General features: G+C 42.0%; 1 protein-coding gene across 1 annotated transcript in view; it reads right to left on the reverse strand.

Annotated features, from left to right (window-relative positions):
* WNT2 (Wnt family member 2) overlaps nt 1-15,369 on the reverse strand; it is a 46,332-nt gene that overhangs the window by 20,128 nt on the left and 10,835 nt on the right. Inside the window, exon 4 of the mRNA XM_014838408.3 lies at nt 241-505. Coding sequence (XP_014693894.1) covers nt 241-505 — 265 coding nt within the window. The remainder of the gene's footprint in view (nt 1-240; nt 506-15,369) is intronic.

Consider the following 15,369-nt stretch of genomic DNA (forward strand, 5'->3'; position numbering starts at 1 on the left):
TACATTCTTGTTGGGTTCCCATTTCTGCAGAATCTGCACATTATCAACCCATTTCTCCAGTTGCTTAAGAGAGCTCTCTGTGCACTTGAAATTCGACTGATAAGAACATGAGCTTTGAACCCGAAGGCAGCAGGCTGCGCTTATAGAATTGGCAGGCTGAAAATACAGAACTACATTTAAGTTGTGGAGTACTGGTCCTTGGAAGAATTAGGAGTTGTGAATAAAGTGTTTTGAACTTACCTGCATCCCGGTCCCTGATACAGTAGTCTGGAGAATTCTCAAAATACACAAGGTCATTTTTTGTTGGCTTCTTAAACTTCTTGTTAGCCACAGTGAAACCAGTGCCATCCTGGTTCATGACAACCTGGATGGCCCCATTGTACTTCCTCCAGAGATAATCGCCCGTTTTTCTGAAGTCGGCCATGGCCAGCCAGCACGTCCTCAGAGTGCACGAGCCGCTCACTCCATGACACTTGCACTCTTGTTTCAAGAACCGCTTTACAGCCTGCAGGAAAGGATGGCAAAGTCAGTGCAGGTGGGCGCAAGCGAGTGACTCGTGCTACAACTTTCCTTACCTCTGAACGCTCACGAAGTGACTGAAGCCACGGATCCTGGGGTTTAGGACTGGGAGGTGTTGGAGGTCACTTGCAGGTCACTTCAGCCGTACAACAGCGGGCGGGGCATAGACTGTTGGGGGGCAGTGCCTGCCTGCGAACCCCATTTAGCTATCCGTATAACAAAAACCTCACTAATTTTAATTTAATAGAGTTGCAGGGCCAGTTGGAAGAGTGAGGGATGAATTAGAGTACTTTCTAAATAAATACAGCTTTATTATATTAAAAGTGTATGCGATTACTCAAATTAGATTAACAAAGTAACTGCTAAGCCCACATCTTTCAATAAGCCAATATTAGCGATTGTTACCATTTGTGGGGTGCTTTCCATGTTCCAGGCATTGCACTAATGCCTTCTACACACCATCTCAATGACCTGAATCTTCACAACCATCCTGCGCCTGCCGTACTTATGTTGCAGATGACTGAGGAGCCAGACTTAGAGAGGTTAGTGTACTGGTCCAAGGTTACACAAGTGATATAGGACAGGGCCAGGGTGCACTGGAAAGTCGGCTGGTGACCCTGAGGATGACATTAATTCTGGGAGATGATCACTTAGCTCTGGCTGAGTCATTCAGCTTAGGTGACAGAGCAGAGCTTGCTCTGTTCTTTCCTAAGAGGGAAGCAAAGGAAAGCGGGACAAGCCCATCTTGGCTAGCTCCCAGCACAAAGAGCCCTCACTGTGCGCTGTCAGCCTCTGCACAGCGGAGGCTCCCAGGGGCCCGGCACTGTCGAGGGAGGTTTCTGCTTTGGTCTTGGATTAGCCTGTAGAGCTGTGCCATCGCCAAAGTGATTCTGTGAATTATCCCGCCCTGGTCCATTTCTCCTTGACTCGCATAAGTGAAGAGTTATTAGCACTCATGGTCCTCACAACAATCCTGAGGTACTGTTCTTCCCATTTCACAGATGATGAAACCAGGGATCAAGGAAGTAAGATGACTTGCCCAAGCTTCTGGGCCAGGATGTGGAATGGCCAGACGTAAACCCAGACTCTGAAGTATTTCCAACTCAGAGGTTGTGCAAATAAATGGGTTTCTTCAAAATATTTCCTAAGAGCATATTTCCTTTTTCATATGATTCACGCTTTAACAACTGTCATTTTTTTTTCCTCCCCCAACAGTTGGCACTAATCTCTTGTTCAATCAGTTTTCCAAATTATTGTAATATTAACAGAAATTTTTGTTGCTCAAGGGAGATCACAACTGACGATTAAAGCTTGCCCCCATCGGATCCCCAAAGCAATGTGACACACAGGGCTGTAGGGGAGAGGGTACACGTGTTTGGGCCTTGGGTCAGTCACAGAGCAGAGGAGGAGAAATTTGCCTGCTGTGGGCCCCATCCTCTTGATTTGCATCCCCAAGACAGAGGGCATCTGGGGTCAGGGGCACAGGCAGAAGGGGCAGTGACCCCTTGATGACATTCTCCAAGGTGGTACTCTGAACAAAATTCTTAGGGACTACTTCTAAGAACTCTAGGTGGTAGTTTCAACCCTCGGCCCACTCCCTGAGATTCTGATCTAACTGGTCTGGGTGCGGGATGGGGGTGGGTGGATAGCTCTAGCATGCAGCCCAGATGGAGCTCCCTAAAACACACATGCTCACCCCTCCCCCACCTCCCCCCAAAACACACCCGTAGACCAATATTCCAGGCTGCCTCTCTCCAGCGAACTGCGCCCTGGTGCTTGAATCTGGTTTTGCCTCTTCCAGACTCAGTTTCTGACCCAGGCTACACAGTAGAACCAAGTGTGCAGAAATGTACTTCATTCCAGAAAGTCAGACCCAAAAAGCTGAAGACGTCATGGTGGCTCCATGGTTATGAATGCGCTCACACCCTTCTCACTTTGGGCCTTGGCACCCAGGTGTTTGTTGTTTTGCCCCTCATGGCGGTCTGTGCCTTGTTATATTTGAAATCTATCCTCTTCAGCATGAGACGCCTTTGGAGAGCAAGGACAGAGAAGTGAGCAGGAGGAACTTCTTTAGTTTGGTCCTCCCGGTCACAGGGACCTGGGCAACTCTAAAGGCTGTCTTCGAATGAGCTCATTTTCTGGAACTATACTTTCTCTTGTGCCCCCAGCCCCATATCTTTATATTCTGGGTGTTTAGTATGAGGCTCACTGGGTGACCTGGACGGCAGGCCTCTGTCACAGACACAACTCCAGGAGGGCCATCTTTGCTCCCTCACTCTGTCCCATGGGGGTCCCACCTGTCCAGGAGATTTCCCTCCCAAGCTCTCAAGAGGGCCATACAAAACTCACTCCATGCCGAAGTCTTGGGACTTGACTATGAATAATCATTCTTCAGAGCATATTCCTTTTAAAGTTGGACTGTTTACTTATAAGCAATACTCCCAGCTTTAAAAGTGACAGGAAATATTACTGCCCTCCCTATCTAATGCTAAGTTTCCAAGTTGCAAACTTCAAAGTCAGTATTTTTACATGATTAATTGAAGGATTTGCATATTAATTTAAAAGTGGATCTTAATAATACATCTTATGAATCCTTATAAATACATGGGCGGTGGTGCACTCTGTTCATCGTCGTCATCACACATTCTTGAACAGCCATCCCTTTCTTCCTGCCTAAATTTTGTTCAGGTGTTGGGAAGCCACGTGCTTCAGAAGTGGCCAGGCCTCGCTCTAACCTCAGCACAGCCCAAATCAATAATAGTAATTTCACTGTTCTGGTACTGATTTTTTTCAGCAGCAGGCACGTCATGATTCAATTTGGGCCAATGTGATGTTAGGAATAATCTGTCGGGGGACTTGTAAGAAAGGATTCTTCACTCTTTAAAACGGACACATGAAGAGAAACATCTTCTGTCTGTCTTCTGGATGCAATTTTCTGCAGCAGCCCCGTTGGGACATGAGGCAGCCAGTGTGAGAGGAGCAACAAGCTGCAGACATTGGTCTTAGGAGATGGGAAGAACTGGGTTCTGGAGGATGTTGTTGAACTGCTTGAATGAACCCACCTTGGCCTTGCCCCGCCTCCAGACTTCCTGGGACCCAACATAAGTTTTCCTCATTATTTAGTGCCCCCGGCACTTATAACTGAAAGTATTTCAACTGGTAGCATGGCGCCAATCAGTTCTTGAATGTGGATTAATCACAGGCTCTGACAATTTACCCCTTGGGGGAAAGTGAGACACCATCTCTGGTGTTGGGTTTGCTCACATCTCCCGCCCCATTATTAACACACAGCCTGTTCAGTCCTAAATCACAGTTCGGGACTACCTCCACCTCTTCTATTTACTGGATTTGCAGACTTGAAATTCAAATCCTTAATCTTGAAGAGGACAACACCCTGCTCAGTTGGGAGGCAGAGGGAAGAGGACCTAAGCCTAGGTGGCCTGATTTAGATAGCAGTGAGGTAAGAATAAGGAATAGGACTGAGAAACTCACAATGAGGAGCCCTACTTTAGAAGAATTCCAATACTCAAATGTTTATAATAACATTATAACAATAACAACCACTTACTATGTGCCAGGCTCCACCCAGGTGGTTGACACACATTATCTTATCTTATTACCACAAGTAGGCAAAGTAGGTTATTATTCTCATTCTATCATTATGAAAACCAGAGCTCAGGGAGGAAAGTAAAACCCCTAGAGTAACCCAGCTAGACAGAGGCAGACTAGGATGTGAATCAGATATGGCTCACTCCCAGATCTGCGCTCTTTCTAAAAACACATTTAAGATCCTAATATAAATCACATGGTGATTTTCTCAACTTTTGAGTTATGCATTATCTGTTTCCCTCCATTCTTTTGAATAAACCAAGAATTGACTGGATAATATTATAGACTTATATAAGGGAGGGAAAAAGAGGTAGCGAGAGAAGTGGTGGGAGGGGGATTACATTGCATCTTCCAAACTAATACTTATCAAAATTCTATTAATAGGCCACTCATAAAAAATATAAAGACTAACAAAAAGACAAAAAAAATTTTCAGCTTCACTGGTCATCAGAGAAATGCAAACTGAAATAATGCAACACCACTTTTTTTTTTTTTGTCTAGCAGATTAACAAATAGTAAAAAGATTGATAATATTTGATGTTGGTAAGAGTTGGGGAAAGAGGTGTTTTAATAAACTGTTGGTGGTGAGGAGGATCAAGGCTGCCCCAGGGAGAGAAGCCCAAGGCATCCTGCCCTACATACTGATCCATGTCATCCTCCAGGAAGCATAGGACGTCCTGATCTCATCTGATCTGACTCTCATCTAAAGTTATAGGACCACCCGATAACCAGACCCCACCTGCACTGATACCATTTTAATGACATTTTCACATAATCTTTCCTTTGTCTTTTAAAGAGGTAACTCACATACCTATGCCTTAAATTTAGCCCTACCCTCGACTCATGTTTGCAGCTCTTTACTGCCCATGAGTCCTGTCCCCCTGCTACTCCACGCTATTCTCTAAATAAAAGAGCACTACTGTCAGACCTTGAGAGTCCAAGAAATCTTTGTTTCCACTCCTCGGCTCGCCAAGCCCGCATCAGCGGGAGAGTAAATTTTACACCATTTAAATGGAAAGCATTTTTGTAATACCTGTCAAATTTTAAATATACATATTGTTTGACCTTGGTGATCCCACTCTGGAAATATTTGCGTAAGTTTTGAACGGATGTTCATTGCAGCATAATTAGCAATAGCAAAATGTTAACAAAAAACCCAAATTACATCAATAGAAAAATGGTTAAGCAAGTTAAGGCGTATCCTTAATAACAGAACATTATGTGGTCTTTGAATAACGAGGTTGATCAGTCCTACCAGCACAAAAGAAAGTCAAGTGGTAAAAGCAAAATGCAGACCAATCTATGTGGTATGGTCCCCTTTTCAAAGGGCTGCGTGTATATGTATACATAGAGGAGGAAGGGAAAGAAGGTTCTTTTACAATCTGGCTGAAGTCTGAGGAATTGCATGGTCTAGAAAGAGGGAAAAACAGAGTCAAACTACTCCGCACAGCGAAAGAACAGGAATTGGGGACTGTCCCTGGCGCCTGGAGCGAGCAGCTCAGTGGTTCTCATTCTGGCTATGCATTAAATTCATCTGGGGACCGTTTCCCTCACGCCGACGCGGCTCCTCCGCAGACTGAATCAGTCAGAACCTGGGCTGGGGGTGGGGCCCAGCCTGGATGGTACTTCAGGTCTCAAATGCTTCTAATAAGCAGCCAGGGTTGAGAACCGCGTCCAAAACCGGGAACACAGCGGAGGTGGAAAGAAGTCCCCGCCCCATGGCCAGAGTCCGGGGCCCACGGAGGACCAGAGCAGGTGAGAAATGCCGTGGAGGGGGCGGCATTACATTTCTAGGAAAAGGCCTATCTGATTATTGAATTAGAAGTTGAGTCCTACCGTATGTCTCGAAAACGTCCTGGCCTCCAGGGAAAAGTTGCGGCAAGCAGCAATTTGTGCTAGTGCTTCCTTGGAGGGAATGAAAGACGGGGGTGACCAGTGGAGATCAACCTGGACAGGTGGGTCCTGCTTGAAGGGCTGCCCCTCCGGGGTCTCAGGGAGGCGCTGGGTGAGGGGCTGGTGGGCTTCCCCACACAGGCCGCTGGTGGAGCAGTTGCCGACCTTTTACTTGCCCGGTAAAGTGGGGAGTGAGCAAAGCAGAGGACCTGGGGACATCCCAAGGGCTGCCAGACAGACTGAAGCTTTTTGTGTTTGTTTTTTAATTATCACTTTCGTATTTCTTAATTAAAGAAACGTGTGCACATGATTTTTAAAAAATCAAATAGTCCAGAAAAGATAAGGGTGAAAAGCAATGGCCCTCTGCTGTATCTTCTCCTCCCTCTTTTCCCCCCCTCACCTCCCAGTCTGCACAGCCCCAGAAGTGGTCACTTTTAATGAATTCTTTTAACTCTTTGGGTGGTTACCCAAATCTTTACAAGTGGTTCTGTGCTAGCTGACAGGCGACTTTGTGAGGAATAGAAAAAAGCATCCCATCCATAAGACACTTACTTTTTGGACGTCCACCAGAAAATTGCCATAATTACTGGACAAATCCACAGCAAGAGTATGGCGCATGGAGCCCTCTGGAGGGGTGCAAGGCAGTGTTGGCATGACTGAGTACAGCAGCTCTGCACATCACTGTTTATCTACCTACCGATCGACACTCCATATTTCCTACTAGACTTCTTAGGGAGGGTGAGATTTTAACTCAGCCCTCACTTCTGTCACCCCAGCTCCCAACATGGTTGTATCATGATTCTGGTGATCTTTGCAACTTCCAGGAGCAAGCTTATACCTCCTTTCTTGTTGCAAAAGTCATAGGTGATATCTCTTATGCGATGAGGATATTTGCACTCCCTCTTCCTTCCTCCCCTTCTACGTCAGCAGTGCTTGTCCTTTGATAGCGACAAAGATGACGGCATTTAAGTTCCATAACTATAGTTCAGTCTCCCACAATGCCTAGACAGTGATTCTAAAAATTGAAAACCATAAACGTTTATGTAATACTGTTAACCGCACAACCAAGGACTGTGCCAGGACTGCATTTTATAATCTCTGGTCCAATATCACAACCTCAGTGTCAAAGAAGAATGTTCCTGGAGTAAAGTTTGGTGTTTTCTCATTTTATTTGCTACCCAATTGCATTTATTATAACCTAATGTTTTCCATTCTCACAATCATTCCATCTACTTGATCACTTATTCTCATTTCCTGGGGGACTCCATGGTCTTCCATCTTCTTCTTCCAACCTGGACTGGCTACACAGTGGAGACCTAACATTATGCCTTCCTAGATTGGACATACTGCTCTGCTGGATGCCATGTTTTCTCTTTTTTGGTTTATTCCTTCTCTTTGCAGCACCTGCTTGAGTAACTCCTTCAAGGTGAATGGGGGATACATTTTCTAAATTCTTGCATGTCTAAGATGTCTTTATTCAGCCTTCACACTTGGCTAATAGTGTGGCTGGGTATAGAATTCTGAGTTGAAAATAATTTTCCCTCAAAACTATGAAGGTATTGCTCTACAGGCTTTGGCCTCTGGTACTACAGATGGGAAGTGTGAAATTCTGGCTGATTCTTTGGCAACTGATTTTTGTTTTCACTTTGTATTTTTTTCCCCTATGAAGGTTTTAGAAACTTTCCCTTATCCTTAGTGTTCTGAAATATCACAATGATATATTTAGGATTTTTTAAAAAAATTGCTCTTGCTCAGCACTCAGTGTGCCCTTTCAATCTGGAAACTCATGTCCTTCAGCCCTGAAACATTGTCTTAATATTTTCTTCAGTTCCATTTTTTTTAGTCTCTTCATGGCATTCTAATATCAGTTGCTGAACCTTCTGAGTCAATCCTCCATGTCTCACATTTTCTCTCTTATATTTTTAATACTCTCTTCCTAGCTTCTTGAGGAAGAAATTCCATTAGAGTAACATTCATGGCTCTTTCCATCCCCTTACTCATTTCTCCCCAGGGAAGGAGAAGTGACTTGTCCAACTGATGAGTTTAGAGGAAGGAGCAGGGCTTGCGTACCCAGGTTCCTTCTCTTTGGGGATCTGCCAACCTGTGGAAAAGATGAGTTATGATCAGCATCTACTCTCCAGCAAAGGGCTCCCTGTAGTGGCCCTGATGCACAGCCTGGGACAGGGTGAGTAAGTCTGCCCTGTTCAGGGTGGAGTGCTAGGAAGCACTTTGAAGATTTGAAGCTACATCCTTCAGTGCAGCTTCTTTTCAGTAGTGCAACAGATGTTCTTACTCCATCTATCCACCTCCTTTGTCCATTTTTCAGTTGGTTTCAAACTCAAGTGGGAAAGGGGTGGTGTTTATGGATCTCCTTAAGCTCCATTTGTCTTTTGGGCTTTTTATTTTACTTTCTGGGAGATTTCTTTGGCTTTCTAAGTTCTTTCCTCTTCTCTAGTTGTCACTTTTTCAAGCCATCCATTCTTGTTGTTTATGGATGTTGATATATCCTTGAATTTCTGTGAGGAGACTAATCAGGTTTTTAAAAAATTCTCTTCTCATCCCTGAATTACTGCTTTTTTCCTTTGTCATTTTTTTTCTGCAGTTTTTGGTCTTTTGTGCTACTGAATTTAATCAAATATATGGCAACCTTAGACAGTTTCTTCATATTTAAGAATGAAGTCATAATAAGGTAGTTAGGAACTCTGGTTGTTTGGGTGGCACTTGTGGACCAGAGAGGTTATCTTTATAGTGAGTAGGTAGCATACTGGCTGTCACACTGGAGACTCCAACTCCAGAAAGCTTGAAAGGTTAGATGCCAGACTTCAGGAGTTCTGCTCAGGGTGGAGGGGAGGGGCTGGGTGTGGAATTCCATCTTTGGGTTTGTCAGTTAATTCCGATTCTCAGACTTGTGCGTCTCTCTAGTGCTCATTTGTATCTGAAATTTTCTCAGGGTGTCTTGCTTCCCACTTCTCCTGTTGCCTCCTCTGCTTTTACTTTTTCCCCATCTGCTTCCATTCTTCTAGACTGAGGCTTCTCCATCCTGCTTTATCTGGTACAATTTCCTCATTTGCTTTTCACTTTCCAGAAATTGGATGAGCTCTCTCATTTCTTTGACCGTTCTCTTTATTGTTGATTTAAACCATTTTTATTCCATTGCTATAACTTTAATGAGGTTTTAGGGAGGAGGAGGTGAAATGGTACGCATCCTGTCCACAGCCTTGAGTCCATTTGTGTGTGAAATGGTCTGGAAGGAGACAAGGATTGTGAGGGGAGGAAAATTCTCATTTTATGATAGACATTTCTGCACTGCTCAGTTTGTAACTTTCACTTGTGAGAGTGCTGTTTTTACAACAGAAAGACAGAACTCGAGGGAGAATCCATTACGATGACTGCTGTCTCTCTCCAGTGAGTGATGCTGAGCGCTTCTTCCAGAAACTTAGGCCATAGCCCCTGACACAGTTAGGTCCTGTTTTCTATTTTGTCTCTTGAGCCTTTTCTAAAGAGTCTCTTGTTCTACTTATTTCTTCTTTGACTCTTAAAGCAGGCTGCTGTCAAGATTCCATTTCAGCCTACTCATGCTCCTCTTTTCACATCTCACAGCCCTCATGGCTTTTTTATCACCAGACTGGCTAGCACAATCCTTCATCAACACCTCTCCCCTCACTATTTGCTTAATCCCATCTAATGGTTACTCTGTGGCATCAATAAATACTTGCTCATTTGAAATGACTACTTTAAAAAAGACAAATAAATTTGATTCTAAGGACAGCAGTACTCTTTTGGTGTTTAGCCTCATATAAACCATTTTTAGCTTAATATATAACTTTTATCAATAAAGAAAATCTTCAATAAGCTCATAATTGCTACAGCACTAAAATCTTAACAGATTTTTTTTTTTTTTTGAGGAAGATTAGCCCTGAGCTAACATCTGGCACCAATACTCCTCTTTTTTTGCTGAGGAAGACTGGCCCTGAGCTAACATCCATGCCCATCTTCCTCTACTTTATATGTGGGACACCTGCCACAGTGTGGCTTGACAAGCAGTGCATAGGTCCATACCTGGGATCCGAACTGGCGAATCCCGGGCCCCCAAAGCAGAACATGTGAACCCAACCCCTGTGCCACCAGGCTGGCCCTTAACAGATTTTTGATGGCCCTTAAACCTTTGATTTTGAGCATTTTAAGCTTTCAGGTCTGGAGAAGCTATTTTCTACTCTTAGAATTTAGGAAACTTATAAATATTAGCATTCTATACCACAGAGACAGAAGTCTGAATATTAAAAAAAGAAAAAGAAAAAGTTATGGAAGAGGAAATACATACATTGTGCAGGCTAGAACAATTCTATTTTATATTTATCTGCCTCAACTTACTGAAGCATAATATTGAGGCATAACATTCATTAGGATCTTACCCTATGTCAAACCATGCTAAGCACTCTATACTCATTATTTTGCTAAATCTACACAAGCACTTTATATTCACTATTTTATTTAATCCACACAAGCGTATAAAGTATATACTATTTTCATCCCCATTTTACAGGTGCAGATATGGAGACACCTAGAGTTTGAGGGCCTTGCCCCAGGTCTCACGGGCAGTGTGGCCAAGGCAGGATGTAACCCAAGCCTGTGTGACACCAAGATGGTACCTTAAATCACTCTGCAAGTGTTGCTCATACCAGGGTTTGCTAACCCCTAAGGGTTCATGTTCTCTGGGTTCAGTGGGTTCTATAAAAAATTTTAACACTTAGTGTTTGCATATCTAGTTAGTCTACAAAGAATTATTTTTCCAGTTATAAAGACAAAATTCTCTCAAGGAGAATGAAATTTTGGTTTCTCAAGTCAGCTTTTCTGAAGACTGAGCCCAAGGAATGCCAGGATGTCTTTGTAAGACTGCTTTGCAGAACTTGAGAACTTTTTCTTGTAGGTACCTGCATTTTGCTAAGTTTACGACCCCACATCATGCTGTGCCAATCCTCTTCCTATCAGGAAAAGGGCAGTCCACCTTACCCTAGGTGAAACGTATGCCAACTTAACAACTGACCTTGCCTTACAAATCCTGCTTCACATTTGTTTTAGGTCCTTATATGCTGTATTTTAACTAAATTATTTAGTTAAACTTGAGCATTCAAAGAAATGTGAGTATTTCCCTTTTTAGTTGGGTTTATGCCACAAAGCAACTAACATATTTCTGGTCCTATATCAGTTTTCCTGAGGGAAACACACATTAAAAACATATTATTTAATCTTCAGATGCTGGTTGAAAGCCAAGTACATTTATTAACAATTAAATCCTTTTGACAGGTCCACGTCTCTAAGAGTTACTGAAAATCAGACCAACTTACATCTTTCAAACATACATGCTCTGGAACTAGGAAAACAAGGAATATTTATTAGCAAACTGTGCAGTTGGCTTGTTTATGCAATCATTTATTAAATAAGACATTGGGATTTCTCAAGCACTGTCATTCTTTAAAAGCAATACTGCGGTGGGCTTAGCTAGGAAATATAAGGTGTGGAATTTATATCTGTGGAATTCAAGAACATTACCGTTGACTAACCATACATTTAATAATTCTTACTGACTAATGAGGCTAGTCTAAAAAACATTTTCTAAGAATAATGGAACTGTACGTGGAACTGTAACAATTTTCTTAAGAGTTATTCTCTGCTTTGGGACTTGAATTCTGGTTAGTTTTTGATTCATATGCTATATGAAGATCTATAGTATCAAGCACATACTATTTTGGGGTCTAACAAGACAGAGGTGAGGCTTGCAGAACTGATCTAATTTTTAAAAATGCATTTAATTTTATGAACTAAAGAGATGAATCAGAAAACAAATATCTACTAAGTGAAAGTTGTATCTTATAAAGATTCTCAACATTAAGTTAAGGGAGGTTAGGATGAACAGGAGGTTAAAGCAATCTGGCTCTGTAGTTCAGTTTTATTGTTTTCTTTTCTATTGTTATTCCTTACTTTTTAAGAGTGATGTCTTTTTAACCTCACTCCCGTCAGAATGGCTATAAGGAACAAAACAGGAAACAATAAGTGTTGGAGAGGATGTGGAGAGAAGGGAACCCTCATAGACTTCTGGTGGGAGTGCAAATTGGTGCAGCCACTATGAAAAACAGTATGGAGATTCCTCAGAAGATTAAGAATAGATCTACCATATGATCCAGCTATTCCACTGCTGGGTATTTATCCAAAGAACTTAAAAACACAAATGCATAAAGATGCATGCACCCTATGTTCATTGCAGCATTATTCACAATAGTGAAGACTTGGAAGCAACCTAGGTGCCCATCAAGGGAGGAGTAGATAAAGAAGATGTTGTACATATGCACAATGGAATACTACTCAGCTATAAGAAATGATGAAATCCAGCCATTTGTGACAACGTGGATAGACCTTGAGGGTATTATGCCAAGTGAAATAAGTCAGAGGGAGAAAGTCAAATACCGTATGTTCTCACTCATAAGTAGAAGATAGAAACAAAGACAAACAAACACATAGCAACAGAGATTGGATTAGTGGTTACCGGAGAGGAAGGGAGGAGGTAGGAGGACGAAAGGGGTGATTAAGCACACGTGTGTGGTGATGGATTGTAATTAGACTTTGGGTGATGAACATGATGTAATCTACACAGAATTCAAAATATATTACAATGTACACCTGAAATTTATATAATGTTATAAACCAATGTTACTGCAATAAAAAAAAAAAGAGTGGTGTCTTTTTAATCATGCCTAGTTCTCTTGGTTCAGAACCGTTATTTATTATGTATCTTAGATGGCATCACAGGATGTATTCTTAGAAGTCTTTACTAAGCCCTAGATTTGCTTGCCTATAAGGTTGTACTTACATCCCTGTACAATATCTGTTTCTGCTGACTTTGGAGGCATTTTCTGTCGATGGGACATAAAAGCATCTGCTTTGTCCTGGTGCCCCAGTGGGCCAAGCTCAGAGGCAGGCCCCAGCGCTCCATGGCACTGAACTTGAGTGGTGCAGGTTTGGGCAGGGAGTGGAGCTAGAAACTCTGGATCCCCTCACTCTGCAAACTCCTCCCATATAAAACACAGGATGCCAAGTTAAGTTTGAATTCCAACTAGCAAAAAAATTCAACTTGTTTGCTAATTCCAGCCACCTTATCATGGACCTCAGTCTCTACATAGGCAAAATGCAGATAATAATGGTACCTACCTCTTAGGCTTGCTTAAAACTTGGTGCATATGTGTATGCATTTTATATAGCAATCCTTGTTAGGTAACCTGTCCAAAGTCATGCTCAAGTATTAGGGCCAGTGTTCTGATTCCAAAGCCCCAGCCTCCCTATTGCCTCAGTCACGATGACGTCAATAGCAAAAACCTCTAATGAGTAAAGTAGCCAATAATGTAAACATTATGTTAAAAATATAAATATCAACACAGTTGCCATATGCTAATTTTTATTAGTAAATACCAGGAAGCTCACTATCTACATCAGTCCTTATATGTATATTTAGGGCTGAAAATAAAATTCAGAGAGGTATAAATTTCTCATAATTTTCCTAGTAAGTCTATTTTAAGTTAATTCAGACATATTACAGAAGATTTGAACTCTGAAATCTATTGCTCTTTCAAAGTGGACTTTAGAGAAATTAACAAGGTATGAAAATGGAACTTAAGTATTTAATTTCCCCCACCCCTCATTGTTCAATACCTTCCTATTGCTTCACAGCGACATCCAAATGTCTCAGCACAGCATGCAAGGCTCTCCAGATCCGGCTGACACTCGAATTTGCAGCCTCAGCTCCTATCGATTGTCAGTCATGAGCTCCATCCTAGAGCCCTCGTCATTCCTCAACTTTGATGTTCTTTCTGCTCCAGTATCTTTCTTTGGCTTGTAGTCCTTTCATCCTGGAAAGCATTTTCCCTATCTCAACCATGGGAAATCTTTATCTCCAGTTCAAACACCCGGTTCTTTTATGACACAGCCTTTCTCTCCTCAGCTAACTGGCCCTCTGGCTGACTTTTCTATTGTACCACCTGGCACAGAACTTGCTTCCCAATTGTATTTCACTTGTCTCCTTGAGTAAAATTTCGTTTCTCACGGTCAGGGCTTCTTTGTCTTATTCTTTACCGTGTATGACTTCATACCTAAAACAGAACTTTTCCCAAAGTAATTCCTTAAAAAATTATCTGTTGAACCCAATTCAGTCCAATAGCACATAGGAATAGTTCTCTTAAACTTATAGGGCCACTAGTTGAAATTTGGTGAATCCACCAAATAAGGCTAAGTTGCTCTGGGCATACTCACAATGACTAGCAGTTATGTTTTTGGCATTTAAAACAATGTTTTCCTTGTTGTTAAAAAATAATATGTATTCCTTTTAGAAAACTTGTAAAATAAAGACACGCAACAAAGGGGGTAAAATCATCAGTAAACTACTTTGCAAGGGCAGCTGCTGCTTCTTTAAAAAAAAAAAAAAGAAAGAAAGAATGTGTGTGTGTGTGTGTTTCTCAGAAATTCTCAACAGAGACAAGATGGAAAGGTAGATAAGGACCGAAGGGTGAACACAACTGGGTTTGAACCCCCACACCCAGTACTTCATGATGGTGTGACCCTACGTTAGTCACTTCATCCCTCTGAGGTACAGTTTCTCATCTGAAAAATAGGAATACTCATACTGTTTTTTATTCCTCTAGGAGTTTTTGGAGATCAAATTATAAAACATTTGACAGTATTTTGTACATTAGCAAATACTGTCTACTGTTTTTTATTAGAACGTTAAATTGTACCAAAGATGAACCTATGGATACATGGAGTGATCACATTGAATCCTAAGTAGGAGTTCAAACTTGATTTGTGCCTAGCTCTATTCCCTAAGTTACAGATAACCTTCACTTCACTCAAGGGAAAGGAACTAACTTCTGCTGAGTACCTACTACATGCCAGGTCCTGTGCTATTTGCCTTACACGTGTCTCAACCCCAGCACCATATAACACTCTTGTACATAAGAGAAAGCCTGAAATTCATGAGCAAAGCCACTGGTATTGCAAGATTAAAAACAAGGTGGGTCTCAATTCAAATGCCATGTTCTATCTTCACTATAGTGAGAGAGACCTTTAGGGCAAAGTGTTTTTATGGAATTTCTTATTATGGAACTGTCCAACGATTGAAGGGCCGTATTCGATTGGATACATGGATTATTTTGATACAGATTCTCTTAGGAAAGGTAAAAGAAGTTGTGATTATTTCATCCTGAGGAAAGAGTGGACTAACTTAGAAGCCATTTTCAAGGTCCTGAAAGGGAACAAATGGTGAATATTGACCAAATACTTTTCGCTTATAATTTACCTAAACCC

Source organism: Equus asinus, chromosome 1 (assembly GCF_041296235.1).
Source record: "Equus asinus isolate D_3611 breed Donkey chromosome 1, EquAss-T2T_v2, whole genome shotgun sequence".
NCBI lineage: Eukaryota > Metazoa > Chordata > Mammalia > Perissodactyla > Equidae > Equus > Equus asinus.